The sequence below is a fragment of the Meles meles genome, chromosome 5, assembly GCF_922984935.1.
Source record: "Meles meles chromosome 5, mMelMel3.1 paternal haplotype, whole genome shotgun sequence".
Lineage (NCBI taxonomy): Eukaryota > Metazoa > Chordata > Mammalia > Carnivora > Mustelidae > Meles > Meles meles.
Window position 1 is genome coordinate 83422487 of NC_060070.1, and position 15669 is coordinate 83438155.

Below are 15669 nucleotides of genomic sequence, written 5' to 3' on the forward strand. Positions count from 1 at the left end.
AATTACAGATAACAGAAGTTAAGTAACTTTGGCACAAGGCTGTATAACTTGTAGAATCAGGGGTTTCTGTATCGAATTCAGGGGTGCTATCAACCTAGGCAGAAAACTAGGATTTTTATTCTCACTGACATCTAACTGACATTTAGCATTTCTTCATTATAAATGTAAGCGATGAACTCCACTAGTATTAGCAGTACCTTAGACTTTTAGCCAATAGAAATCACATATATTTTCATATCACATTAACAATTGCTGCAGATCTTTCCAGATCTGCACTCATCACTGCTTTGAAACAATAGTAGTTATCAAGTGTGCTTCTAGATCCTGTGATTTGCATATTACTATATCATCTCATTTAAAAATATTTTGAAAACTTTATTTTAATATAATCAGCTTGCTTTGTAATGCTATGTATTTTATTTTAGACATTTAAAAACATTGTGAAAGGGATCTCTCTAGGGTTTACCAGACCAAAAAACGGACCCATAGCACAGAAAAGATAGGGACCCCTTGGTAGATGGGGAGCTGAAATTGACACCTGGGTGGTCTGACTCTGGAGGCTGGGCTCAGGCATATGACAACTCTCTTATTCTGTCTGCCTTTGGACGCATGTTCATATTTTGGTGAATATACTTTCAAGTCTCTAATTTAGAGAGAGTAGGTTAAGTGGTGATTAGGCAAACTCAGGAAAAAATCAAGGAAACATTCTCAGGGACAAAAACCCTTTCCTACTTCCTCATATTCTCAAAGGAGGCTGGGTGGGAGAGGATTGGAATCTACCATTATCTGGGGCTCTTTAATGAACTGGAGGTGGGGGGGGGGGGGCAGTTCAAGTCTCCCAAGGCATTGCATCTCTGGGAGTAGGATAGGTCACAGACCAAGCTGACCTAAAAATGTAAAGATACCAGAGATATTCTCAAACAAAAAGAGCCCAGAGATATGACACCTGTAGGCTCCTACTGAATGATAAAATCCAATAACGCAAAAGACTGAAAAGGACTGCAGGCAGTGCTCAATTTTTCAAAAAACAAAACAAAACAAATCCCAATAACTATAAAGTTCTGAGAAAAAGAAAATGTAACCTAGGAAAATTATCCTTTGAATACAAATATATATAAGAAATGTTTTCAAGGAAGCAAAGACTTGGAAGATAACAGCCCCTGTGAACATTTCCTGACAGACCCCCCACCAGCCCAATGACACTTTTCCAGTGACTATGAAGTGTCTCTTTCTTCAAGGCACTTGACTACCTTTTGCAGGGAAATATTCCCTAGAGATGGGCAAATTGCACTGTGGGCAGCCTGTACAACCATATACTGCTTCCTGACATTACCAGTACTGATGAAATCCAGCCAAGTAAGAGATAAAGCAAAATAAAGAATTCAGGAAAGAAGGGCCTACAGTACCTTTCAGGTAGATGGGGTTAAAACCCCTAGGGATTATACTGATAAAAATTAACTATTAAAATCATGGACAATATAAAAAGAGTACAAAGAAGTCAGGAAATGAGGGAGGGACAGTATTACCTTTCACAGAAGGGGCCACCTAAAAACTTTCAACACTTTAAATACAGAGTAGAAAATAAATCTTCCATCCATGGGAGCCCCTGAAGATGTGCAGAGCAGTGGCCTTGCTTTAGCCCTCATGTGTGAGCCAACATTTTTTCTTTATCTCAGCAAGCTGATGCTGTGATTTCTGTGAGCTTGTGTCATCAATATTCTAGTCCATGGGAGATAGACACATACAGGTCTGGTGACAAAATTAGGTGTCTGAGTATGCTGGAGGGGCTGGACTGTGCACCTGGTGACAAACACATCCCATGCATTCTCTTGGGAAACAACTAGCTGGTTTTTCCTGGCCACACTCCACAGCAACCACAAGCCTTTCCATTTGAAACTTCTGCAACTCCTCTAGCTCATTCCATTTTCCCCTACAGCTTGTCCTGATGATGTGAGTTCATAATAGTTGTTTGTGATGTGGAGTTTATGAATAGATACACATAAAAGGCGTTTTGATTTCTGGCCATCAGTTTGGACCTGCTTCACGGTTTTTCCCCAATTTCTCTAATCCTTCTAGTACTTCTAGTACATGGAAATTGCTAATGTGGCAGAGACTGGCTATGGGTTCACTAAGCCTATTTTCCATTCTTCCTCTACAAACAACTTGACTACATTTCCCAGCTTCCCTTGCAATCAGGTGTGGCCACGTGCTGGAGTTCTGGCCAAAAGAACAAGGAGGAGGTTATCTATACTATTCTAGACAGAGCCATTCAAGTCTCCAGGTTGTCTCAACAGATAGCCCTGCAAAGGACTCCAAAAACCTAGCCCACGGGCTGGCCAATTTTTTCTTAAAGCGCTACCTAGCAAATATTTTCGTCATGTGGGTCATGCGGTCTCTGTCACAACTACTCAGTGCTATTGCTATAAAGCAATAGCAGCCGTGGTTAATATAGAAAGAAATGGGCACAGGTGCACTCCAACAAAGCTATATTTGCCAAGAAAAGGGGCTGGCTTGCAGATCACGGTTTATTAATCCCTGCCTTCGAGGATGGCAGAGCCACAACATGGAAGGGGTCTGGGTTCCCGAATGGCTGCACAGGAAGCACTCTCTCCCACCCACAGAAGCTGGCAACACGTACCCTAACCAGTTGAGAAAGACGGCGATCTCAAAAGACACTGTACTGAGTTTCCAGGCAGGGGGAAACCAAGTTCAAATATTCATCGCTCTCTCACCTCGGTATTTTATGTGAAATGCCCCGGGGCCTCAAAGAGGTCAATTTTTCCAATTCTCTACTCACCAGTGACAGTTTAAAAAATATAAAAAGAGTCATAAAGGCTAAGTATTAATTTAAAAATCTCCCATTTATAATTCTATTTTAGTACTCTAAACTTAAAAATCATAGCCTTTGAAGATGCTATTCTTATAAGAAGAAATACAACAAACTGCTTATGAGGGTATTTTTGTAAGGAAGATGTGCACTCTCACTTTTCTGCTCTGTGGTTGCCGTGGGCTGAGGCTGCGTGACCTGGCTTTTCAAGTGCAGTTCCATTAATCAAATTGCTCAGCACTGCAGAGGATCAACACGGTTGCTTGGCTCCGGATTCTGATCCACAGCAAATGAAAGATTCCGCTGTTAACACAATCTCTGCAAACTCTCTGGCATTGGCACTCAGATGTTAAGGATGCTTGAGATGGCTGGTCTATTCAAGTTTCAGTGGTTTGGAATCTCAGCCTTTGCACTAATCCACCTGGTGATTTTGAGTGTTCTTGTCATCTTTATTTATAAATGAAAAGTTAAGTACCCAAACAGTGCCTGGCACATAGCAGGCATAGAATAAATAAATATTTGCTGGATGAAGTTCTTTTAAGTTTACTGTATAATCATATGTTATTAAATTATCCCCACATCCAGGGTTATTAAACTTTTCTTGCCAAATCTCTTATAACAACAACAACAACAACAAGAACAACAAAACCGGTAAGAGAAACTGGCACATGTGGGATGAAATTTTTAGTGGCTGACAGATGGGGTCAAGGGAGATCATGAGACTACACCTGTCCTCTGAGGATATAATCTGCATTGCTAGAATAAGTAGTTGACAAGGTAAGACACTTTTATGATTACTTGTCAGAAACAACTCCCAGCAATTATTCAAAATGTATCGGATATACAGATGAGCCAAAACCATGCAGCACGTTGTCTAATGAACATATACAGATGAAATTCTAAAAAATTCACATGAATCACATTACTCAGAATAGATGAAATAGACTTGTTGGACACAGGATTTTGAAATTTCTCTCTCCCCTTTTTTAGGAGTGAATATTTGGATGACAAAAACATTTTCCTGATGTAAGAATGTAAGTTTTATGGAGCCCTTACTTTCCTAAAATGTTAGCCTTCCAACAAGATCACCTGTGGTTTCAGGCTGCTCAGTGTGGGGAACCATAGAAGACAGTGGCCTAGAGAAAAGTTTAAAGGGAAGTAGGAGAGAACTTACAATGTTCATTTCTTCTCTATCAATTTCATGTTTATTTTTATACAGTTACAAAAATAACCTTATGAAATTACTCTCAACTTTATTATAGTTATTCTGTGACAGTATTAAGCCTTGAAAAACTAATAGCAAAATGTGTGAAGTAAGCCATTTTTTATTTTAAATGTCAAGCAAAAGGGAATATTCTCCATATTCAACAGTGGCTGCTATTTTCCTGAAGAATGTTCAGCATATGATGGCATATTGTAAAAGAATTTATTGGCATTTTATTTTAACAGCTCCCAAATGTTTTGTATTTATGGCTATCACCTAAAAATTCTATTGTAAGCAATGAGGGAATTCAGCTGAAAATGATGAATATAATATTTTCTAAATTTGTATGCATGAGACCTAGTTTTGCCTTTTCAAACAAGGCATAAGAGGAAAAACTCACAAAAAATTGTTAAAAATTACACCTAGTTACAAAATCTTAGTAAGTTAGTATCCTAAAAATGTAATGAGGCAGGGATTACTAATTCTGAGGCACACATTTTTTAAGATTTTATTTATTTATTTGACAGACAGAGATCACAAGTAGGCAGAGAGGCAGGCAGAGAGGAGGAAGCAGGCTCCCTGCTGAGCAGAGAGTCCGATGTAGCGCTCAATCCCAGGACTCTGGGATCATGACCTGAGCCGAGGGCAAAGGCTTTAACCCACTGAGCCACCCAGGTGCCCCTCAGAGGCACACATTTAATCAGAGAAACACATCATGATTTGGTCACGTTTCTATACATTCTATATATCAAATGTATATATACAACATTTGTATATATGTATACATCTATACATTTCTATACATTCTACCCATTATCTACTGCCTTCAAAAACTCCCTAAGGAAGGTCTCATTACCTTGAAGTTGGGAAAGAATAAATAACTGACTCAAAGTACTTAAAGAGTAAAAAGAAGCCACACTTAAGGCTCCTTTGATGTGGAAGGCCATGCTCTGCTTATTACCCCAGGCTGCTAGATTCATACTTCACCCAAGAGACAGCCAGTAGTCCTCCTGCCCCCATCCTTTTCCTCCACGCATGACTGGGTGTTCTCTTTGCTAAAGTCACACATGAGCAGGTAACCAGAACGACTTGAAAATCAGTTGTTAAAGTCAACAGAGTGCAGCGTCTGTCTGGGTGGAGAATGTGTCTTCATGACCAGATGCAGCTTCTAATGAGCACCAGCCCGTTGGCGAGGATGTGGAGAGAGGGGAACCCTCTTACACTCTTGGTGGGAATGCAAGTTAGTGCAGCCACTTTGGAAAACAGTGGGAGATTCCTCAAAAAATTAAAAATAGAGCTACCCTATGGCTCAGCAATTGCACTACTGGGTCTTTACCCCTAAGACATAGATGTGTGAAGAAGAGCCACGTATACCCCAACGTTCATAGCAGCAATGGCTACGATCGCCAAAGTGTGCAAAGAGCCAAGATGCCCTTCAACAGATGAATGGCTAAAGAAGATATGGTCCATATGCACAATGGAATATTACGCAGCCATCAGAAAGGATAAATACCCAACATTCACATCAACATGGATGCAACATGGATGCATGGAGGAGATTATACTGACTGAAATAAGTCAAGCAGAGAGAGTCAATTATCATATGGTTTCACTTACTTGTGGAGCCTAAGGAATAACATGGAGGACATGGGGAGATGGAGAGAAGAAGTGAGTCGGGGGAAATAGGAGGGGGAGACAAACCATGAGAGACTGCGTACTCTGAGAAACAAACAGGGTTTTGGGGGGTTGGGTGAGCCTGGTGGTGGTGGGTATTAAGGAGGGCACGTATTGCTTGGAGCACTGGTTGTTATATGTAAACGATGAAACATGGAACACTACATCAAAAACTAACGATGTATTGTATGGTGACTAACATAATACAATAAAAAATGATAAATTAAAACATATGCATAAACATCCATTAAAAAAATAATGATCACAGCCACATGTCCCAGCTGGCCCAGCTTGGTGTCAATATTCCCTCACTTGTCTTGGTGTAATTATTAATATTCCTCTTGTGGTAGGTGGACTAATGGCTCCCAAAGGTGTTTACATCCTAATCCCTGGCTCCTGTGGATACGTTACGCTTTGTGTAAAATGGACTCTGCAGATGTGATTAAACCGCGGAGCTGGGGAGATGATCCTGGGTGATCTGGATCGGCCCCATATGCTCACAGAGGGTCAGATTTGAAGATGCTTTGCTGCTGGCTTTCCAGATGGAGGGAGAGCCATGAGCCAAGGACTACAGACCGCCTCTAGAAGCTGGAAAGGGCAAGGAAACAGATTCTCCCCTAGAGCCTCCAGAATCCACACAGCTCTGTGAGCAATTTTAGCCCAATGAGACTTCTGACCTCCGATGCTGTATGATAATAAATTTGTATTGATGTAAGTCACTAACTATGTGGTAATTTGTTTGAGCGGCCATAGGAATTGAATCCTTTCCATTTCAAAAGTGTCCAGTTTGTACAATAAATATAAGGGGATAGAGTTCATAACTGATCAAGCTCTAACCTTGAAAAGCCACCACACCATCAAGTTGTAAAGCTCTCATGGAAATCCCTTCCTGGGTTTGGTTTTGGGGGATCTCTGAGGCCCAATAAAACTAATTTCCTATACTTCCCACAGATTGCTACGGATTTAGTGTTCTGGATTCAATACTGTCGTCAAGTAATAAAACAGAAATAGATACCCACTTCTCAAAAGTCTTGTAAAACAGAATTTGCCAGAGCACTACACCGTGCAGATGTCTAATGCAGAATCTAGTCATTTGCCTCCCTGGGACATGGGGCTTCACGTCTGGTCAGCACAAGAGGAAGAGAAGGTGCAGACAGTGGACTGATGGGTGGGGAAGGGAATGGATTTTTTTTTTTTTTCCCCTCAAGGGTGGAAAGTGAGAAAAAGCAAATAATCAATGTTGGGTAGGAGAGGTTCACTTAATCATTTAGTTCTGCCTCAGTAAGCAACATCTGGGAGGGCTATTTGCAGATATTTATAACCCTATCAGAAGATTATCTGGAGGCGAGACATCATGATTAAGTGAAGGAGTAAACTATTCGTGCAGACAGTAGGAAAACCAAATGAGATATCAGCAGTCACCCGTCAGTCCTCAGGGCTGAAGTGGGAGGCTCCTCCACATTGCCCCCTCATGTTCCTGTCCAGCTTCCTCCAGCAAAAAGAGCTCCTGAGACAGTCAATTCCACTTTTAGATGACTAACTGCTAACAAGATATCTTTATATTTAGCTAGAATCTTAGAACTTCGCCCTTTGGTCCTAGGTCCACGTGCCTGCTGCCGCATAATAGGACCATCTTGGGAGCCTTGACAAATCTAATGCCCAGGCGGTTGTACTGTGGACAGCATAAATCAGAATCAGTGGGACTGGGACCCAAGCAGCACCATTTTTTAAACTCTTTAGGTGATTCCAATCTGCAGTCGATGTTTAGGGTCACTGGCTTAAACTCTTTTCCCCACTACACTCTGTATATAGTGACTTGAACTTTATTTATATATATATAGAATATATATATAACTTTATTATTATTTAAGTCACCCTCCCCTGAACTGGATTTTCTCTTTCTTAGGTGTGTCTTTCCTCCATCCCCTGAGAGCAGGCACTCGGAGGCAAGGGGCAATCATCACTGAGCAGCCCTGGAGAGAGGCATTGTTGGGGACCACCAGGGAAGGCTTGGGGGCCCCAGCATACCTGGTGGGACTGGCCTGGCTCCTTTCACGTTTTAAAAAGTATAACCAGATTGAGAAATTGGACTTCATCAAAATTAAAACCTTTTATGCTTCCAGGGAAACTAACAAGAAAATGAAAAGCAACCACTGAATGGGAGAAAATATTTACTCATCATATATCTGATAGGTATACACTACCCAGCATATATAAAGAAATATCGCAATCGGTGATTTAAAAAATAACCAAATTAAAATGGGCAAAAAATTTAAACAGACATTTCTTCAAAGAAGACATGAAGATATAACCACATTTTCCCCATCCCTAAACACACACACATACACTCCATCCCCTGACATCACCATTTTTGCGAATTTTGTAAAATTTACCAAGATTTCTCCATTGACTATAAACTGCTCATAATGATAAAGTTACCTCCAATAAGCATTCTTTGAAAATCAGTTTTCTGAGATGGCTCATCTGGCTGTAGTGGAAACCTATAAGCCACTCAGACCCTTCTCCCAAGCTCTAGAGCGCCTCTCATCTCTGGGAAGCCTAAGGGCAAGTTCAGAGGCTGGCAAGCTGGATCCCAGGAAAAAGAAAATCCTCAATTTGCCAAACAATGACTATTTGACTATAAATTCAAGTAGTGCTTGGAAGATTCTTTTAGAAAATAGGCAAGGGGGGGCGCCTGGGTGGCTCAGTGGGTTAAAGGCTCTACCTTCAGCTCGGGTCATGATCCCAGGGTCCTGGGATCAAGCCCAGCCCTGGGCTCTCTGCTCAGCAGGGAGCCTGCTTCCGCCCACCCTTCCACCCCCTGCCCCGCCTCTCTGCCTGCTTATGATCTCTGTCTGTCAAATAAATAACATCTTAAAAAAAAAAAAAAAGAAAAGAAAATAGGCAAGGGGAAGGGTTTTTTATTATTATTATTAAAGTTGAGTATTTAACTTATTTTTTTGCAGATAATAAATACTATTGTTCATAAAAGAATTAAAGACACTACAAGGCAGTGTTTATTCAAGAACTAAGAGGTAAGGAGTCAACTGTAAGCACACTGAGAGTAAAGGGAAAGGAGTAGAACATGGTCTATATTGTAATATTGGTTACCATAGTATTAATATATATACTATAAAACTGTACCGATGTGTAACAGTACCTATCTATATTTTCTGACTTTCTCACAATGAATATTTATTTCTAATAAAAGACAATAGACCACTCTGGAAAGCAGTCTGGCAGTTTCTTACAGAACTAAACATGTTACGACCATACGCCTGGCAAGTGGACTCCTGGGTGTTTATTTCAAAGCACTGAAAACTGTTCACAGAAGAACCTGTACATAAATGTCCAGAGCAGCTTTATTTGTAATGGCCCCCAAAAGAGAAAAGCCAGATGTCCTTCACTGAGGGAATGGTTAAATAAATTGTGGTATATCCATATTATGGAACAGCACTCAGCAATAAAAAGGAATGGGCTCCTGACATAGGAAACAACCTGTATGGATCTCTAATTATGCTGAATGAAAAAAGTCAAAGCCAAAAGGTTATACACTGTACATACCATTCTTGAAGTGACAAATTTAGAGAAACAGAGTACAGAAGTGAGATTCTGCAGCACTATGGAGGTGGGGGAGTGGCAAGTAAGTCTGGCTGTGAAAGGCAATGTGAACCCTTGTCAGGGGGAAATGTTCTGTGTGCCCATGGCCTTGGTGTTCGTATTCTGATGCTGTGTTATAGTTTTGCAAGATGTTACCAATGGGGTAAAGGGCAAATGGGGATCTCCCTGTATTAGTTCTGAAAACTACACGTGTATCTGTTATTATCTTGAAAGCTTATTTTTAAAAAAGACAATAGGAATCAATTTTAATGAGATAATATACTTGTTGCACTGAATCCATCGTTGCATTAAAGAAATGTGTCTGTTCGATAGCAACACAATATATGTATATAATATATGTATATGTATATATGTATATGTATATGTATATGTATATAGTGAAACATTGCTTTAAGAGGTAAAAACAGCCATGATATCTCCAAATTGATGACCACAAACATTCAATTTTCAGCTAAAACAGCCTCCCTTCTGATGGCATGATGTAGGGTTACTACACGGCTTCCTCTTCAGCAAAGTCCCTTATCCTAAGGACGTAGTAACCCACAAAGGCTGGGGGAGGGGAAGATGGGGAGAGACCCAGGTCTAACCATAAGCCTTGTAAGAGCCAGGAGAGACACTCCAATAGGAATGGGCACTCTTCAGGTGTCCCTCTCAGCTGTCAGAGAACATTGGCTTCACAGGGGAGCCTAGTGATAGCGCAAACTCCCCCAGACACACCCCCAGATCCCAGTTCCGTGGCTCAGGGGTGTGGCCCTTGGATCTGAAGGGTGAGCCAGTCTCCCTGGGGAAAGGAGACTCTCAGAAATGCCGAGGGCCAGACTGGATCTTGGCGGCCCGAGAAGAACCTGCAGTCCTCAGTCACAACAACAGTTTTTAATCATCCTTCCTTAAGGAGAATTCAGGGGATCTGTCTAATTCAGGAGCTTCTCAAAACAACCACAGGAATCACTGCAGGGAATCCAAGTCACACTTGGGAACACGATAGCTGTGGATGCCTGACCACAGAGTAGAGAAGGAAAATGGAGGCCAACGTGCCACACGGTAAGACCAGGGCTCTGGAAAATAGCTGGATGTGTTGCTGGGGGCTTCTCGGGGAAGCTAGTCCTCCCAGCCGTGCAGTAGGGAGCAATGGGGGAATGTGCTGTGACTCTACTCCTGCCCTCGTGAGGACCAGGGTGTGCTCAGGAGACAGAGATGGGACCATCTAGACAAAACAATTACAAACAATGTATAAAGGGTGTCCAGTCCCACACAGTTCTTTCAGCTGTCATTTTTGCCACCACACTGGGCACAGGGCTCGTTGTAAAACAGGAGCTCAGCACTTTAACCCTGTGTTCTGCCAGGGACACTTTCTCCACCTCTTGTCCTCCAGATCTGCTTCTGGTCCTCTCTGCTAACCTTGTTTGTGACCACTTTTCCACCACTGTCTGCCCTACTGAGTCTGGTCGTTGTCTATGACTTTGGCTTATCCAGTCACATTTCCAGTTACTCACTTCTGCTGCTTTGCCTCGAGTCATTTCAAGTACAGGGAACCTCCAAACCTAGGTTGACCTGGTTGAAGATGTCCCACCCACCAAGAGTCCCCTTCAGCTGGCCACACCCATGGGCTGGTGGTGTTATCTGTAACATCCGGGTGAAGTCTTTGGCTAGAAGTGGCTGGAGCAATCTCTCTTTCTTCTGCCTCTTCTTTACCCTGTCCTAGTTTGGTCTTATCTCGTTTGGATACTTCATATTCATCCTTTTTCACCCTGGTCATTGTCCCTACTGACCCTTATCTAATAGGACTAGCTAAGGAAAAGGAACTGGGTCTCTTCTCCTACACCAATCCTAATCAATTGTTAATGTCTGAAGTACTGTTTACAAGACAGCATCTGACCTCAGGGAGCCCTAACCGATGAGGTCTGCCTGCCGTGGGTGTGGATGAGCGTGGGTCGTCTTGCATTTGAAGAGACTGCTATCTTTAGAGCGAACACTTCCTTCTTTTCCTTGGGCTGATATCCGAGCTGCAAATCCTTCACAAGATCTCTGCATTCATTGACTCCGAGCCCTAATCTTTCGGTGAAGAAACAGTATTTCCAGTGCATTAGCATTTTCCATTCATGCTTGCTATGAAAATAGCAAAACAGAAATTGCAGGCACTAGATCATTGCTCCAAGGAGAATGTGCCCTGCCAGTGCCTTTGCTAGAACCCATTTTGTGGTTCTAGTTTGGGAATTGTGCCCATCTTCCTAGCTTTAGGCTGGAAAAAGAGTAGCTTCTGCGCTGAATGGTATCAGAAAAAACCGTCTCCCACGATCCAAAAGCCCTTCCTTATCTTTTTCCCTTTTAAGTGCCTGTAGTTACGGGTCTCTTGCCTCTGTGTTCCAGTGGAAATGTGAATATCCAGACCTGGGTTGGGGGGTGGGGGCGGGGTGGGGACTGGTGAGCGCAGAATTGCCCTCCTACTTCCTTACAGAAAATTGGGGCTTTCCACCACAAGGCATTTCCACCTGTATGTGGTATTTCCCACCAAGTACTGTCTTCACAGAGGAGCACTGGCTCAACTTACCTTGTAGTTGAAGAGAAACAGTCCGCAGAACAGGCTGTACAAATCTGCTGTGAGCAGGGAGAGGTTGACCGACGTGGCACTGGTCTTCTTTATGACGACTGGCATGAAGCTGTAGAGGCCAAACATGCAGGCGCTAAAGCCGACGTAGAGCAGTCCTGTGGGGAAAGGGAAGAGGGGTGACGGACAGCCTCCTCTGGGGGCCTCTGAGGACCCCAGCATGGGGGAGAAGGGGGCTGGCCCATGCTGTTTACCACGACACAGGGAGTTTTACTCCACTCTGCTGGCACATTTTATTATTGGGTAATAGGCCGCTAAAACATAAAATAAAAAGTAAAAATCTTCATGTGGGAAATGAACTTTCTGCTTCCCACCACATTAGCTGATCTTTTGCTTCTTCTGGGAAGGAGTGCCTCTTAGTGGCTAGAGTCAGAATATGGGGTCGAACCTTCTTAATTCTGTTTCCACCGCTGCTGTACTCTACTTTTCCTATCCATGTCTTTTAAAGCATTTTTTAAAGTCTCTTTTTTGTTTGCAAAATGGGAAGTACTGGGTTCCACGTATTGTTCACAGTGATGAATAACTATATAGTCCTCAAGACTGAAGGGCTCACATGTCACAGTGATGTGGACTAGGTCAGAACTGGAATCCTAATTGGGTGGCCTTGGGCAGACCACTTCATTCTCTGAGCACAAGACGACCTGTGAATTTCTTCCAGATTTGTGCATTCTGCTCAGTCCTACACCCCAATAAATAGAGTCCTACTTCCCCATCACCTTCCCTAGCATGCTGCGGGTTCTCACATGTAGGTTCTGCTGTTCTAGACGTCGTTAGCTAAATGCTTCATAGACTATCAGAGAGTTAAGTGTTGTAAAACAGAAAGATTTTTTTAGAAAGTCCTTAACGTGCTATAGGGTCAGACTCTCATCCTCTAAAATTCTCTCTCATTATAACTAGATATACGATTATTCATACTAATTCCATAAGTACACAATTTTGTTGGGTCCCAAGCAGGAGTTCATGGCTAAATGCAGAATTTGGTTCACCTTTTACTAGGTGGTGATACAATACAAATGTACAAAAGTAAGGCTCATTCTCTACCTTGACAGAATAAAGCAATAATAAGCATAAGTAATATTAAGTCAGTAGATCTTTGGGCATTTTAATGCAATTAAAGCATCCAACCTTTCCAAAGGAATCCTTGATTAAATGTGTCAGGTGTGGGCTGTGAGATGATCGCTTTATCTGAATCCTATGAATTGGGGAGGATTTCATAGATACTGGACACCTACTTAGTCCCTTTGACTATAAAGACTAGTGATTCCTCTGAAGAGAAATTTGGTTTCCCATATGGGAAGTATATAAGAGCATAAATCATCATCCTATACATTTTGGATTCTCAGTGCAAGGAAAGCCGCGGCAAATCTATATGAAAAGATTATTCTGAACCTTAAGGTAGCAAACTCAGTACAACAGCCCCCTCTAGTGTGGTGGAAATGCCCTAAGAGGAAACTAGAAGAACCACTTTCCTAGCTCAGTCAAGTGCAAGTCCTCTTCTGGATATTCTGTCATAGTAAGATCAGATATCTTCTGACTCTCCATCACAAGGTTTAATTCCCTAAAAACAGTCAATTCTCCTGTAACTGGGTTTCATGCTACTTATAATTCATTTTCCTTTTAACCAAGTTACTAAAAGTGCAATACTAAATAATTTATGAGCAATACAGGAAAAGACATAAAATTAGTGCAGTATTCCTTAAAAAAGAATCTGGGATTAAAAGACTAAGAATAAGCTATATCCTTAAATTAATCTACTAAAAGTCCACAAAAGTCAATCTTGGTCAGAATATAGTCCAGGTACCAGCGCCTTTTCTTTTTAAATTGTATCAGTGATTTAGATTAAATATGATTGAGCTAGAAAGTTCCAGAATCCTACCCTTCCGTCACCTTACCTGACACACCTTACTTGGCACTGATCCCACCTCACATGTGGGTTCTGATGTTTTATACTCACTCATTATTCACTTATTATCTACTGTACCCTCGCCTAGCAAAGCTATGGAAAACAGAATGGGTAAGAAGCTTAGAGTTGCTTTAGTGCTAAGAGGGGGGGGTCAAAGGGTTCATTTTAGGGAATGGCAGGGGACTTGCTTCAGGAAGGGGGACTGGCTAAGTCTTCTTTGTACTAGTGGCATTTACCTTGAATGCTGAAGGACTCTAAGGAAATGGCCAGGGAGGGCCCAGGGCAAGAACATTTTAGGCAGGGAACTCTGCAAATGAAAAACCTTGATGACAGGGCCCCCCGTGTTCTTGGAGCTGCCATGGGCCAGGACATCTGTGCAGAATGAAAAGAATGGGGCAGTGGGAAGGGATGAAGGTGGAAAATTAGGCAGAGGGTGGATTATGCAGGGCCGTGTAGGTCTAGGAAGGAAACTGACATCTTGTTCTAGTTGTAATAGGAAGCCATTAAGGAGCTGGTAACAAGGCTAATACCGGATCCACATCTTCAAATGAGAGCTCTGCCTGCTGCCAAGAAAGGACTGGCAGGAGAGAGCATGGCAGACCAGTGAGAGGTGCAGTGTCCTAGCCCAGGCAAGGGATGCTTGCGGCTCTGCTCAGGACAGCAGTGAAGGTGAAGGAGAGTTGGCTGGACACTCAGCAAGCCCTGGTGATAGCCTGGGGCCATCAGAGATACCCAAGGGATCTCATAAGTTAGTTTAGAAACTGTGTGAATTATGATGCTATTTACCAAGATGCAGAGAACTGAGAGCAGACAGGTTTTCAGGGGAAATAAAAAGCTTCCTTTTAGTTTTAGACGCTTATGCGTCAACCAAGAGGATCTGTCCAGCAAGGAGCTGGGTATGTATTTAGGGGCTCAGAGAAGAGGTGGCCATATGGCTGGTGAGCCACGGAAGAGCAAACTAGACCCACGGCAAAGTTTCCCTCTACTCATCAGGCAGCGTCAGGGTGCTTCAAGCTCAAACTCTCTAAACCTATTTTTAAAAATGTCAGAAATTAAATTTAGGGAGACAGGGATGGGATATCTACGCCATCCCAGCTCACCACTTTGCTAGGTCAACCGATGCTTTTGCATGAGAACATCCTGTTTTGAGAGCAGAGCGTGCTCAGCCACTGGGACTCATGGTCAGACAGGAGGGTGTGCAGCGTTGCTGCAGTTTGCGGACACGCTGCTCGGAGGTGGACATGAGCTGGCTCGTGGATGTGCGCAATACATCTGAAGACCCAGCGCGCTGTCTGTGCGGAGCTTTCCAGCCGTCAATCAACGTGATCAAACAAACGAACTGAGTGATTTTTTTGACTGACAGTTCTCTAATGGCTGCAACAACTACTTTTGCAGACAAGGTGTGTGTATAGCCATTTCTTATTTGCCATGCTTTCTCTCTCACAAAAGACAGCGTTCGGGAGCTGTTTTCCTCATGTGCTAAAGAGATTTAAGTCAAAGGAATGAGAAAGCATACTATCGGTTCATATTGATTGTGTGCTTGCTACATGCCATGTACTTCAGATACGTTAACAAATATCTACAACCGTGGAAAAGACCATTACTATTGTTACCCTATTTCTATAGGAAAGGAAACAGGCTGAAAGAGTGTATCAGTTAAGAAACAGTCCATACCTCAGGTTCAGTAGAGGATATTTAATATGGGGCACAAGTCACAAAGGTGCTTGAGTGCGTGATGGGGGAAAAGGGGTGATGAGGCATCCCAGAGATGAGCAGTAGCAGGAAGTTATTCACACTCCCGGAGCTAGAGAGATCCAGGGAGGAGGCCATGTGCC

General features: G+C 42.6%; 1 protein-coding gene across 1 annotated transcript in view; it reads right to left on the bottom strand.

Annotated features, from left to right (window-relative positions):
• Nucleotides 1-15669, bottom strand: part of SLC35F1 (solute carrier family 35 member F1) — a 398751-nt gene that overhangs the window by 19406 nt on the left and 363676 nt on the right. Inside the window, exon 7 of the mRNA XM_046004052.1 lies at nt 11875-12029. Within this exon, the coding sequence (XP_045860008.1) occupies nt 11875-12029 (155 nt within the window). The remainder of the gene's footprint in view (nt 1-11874; nt 12030-15669) is intronic.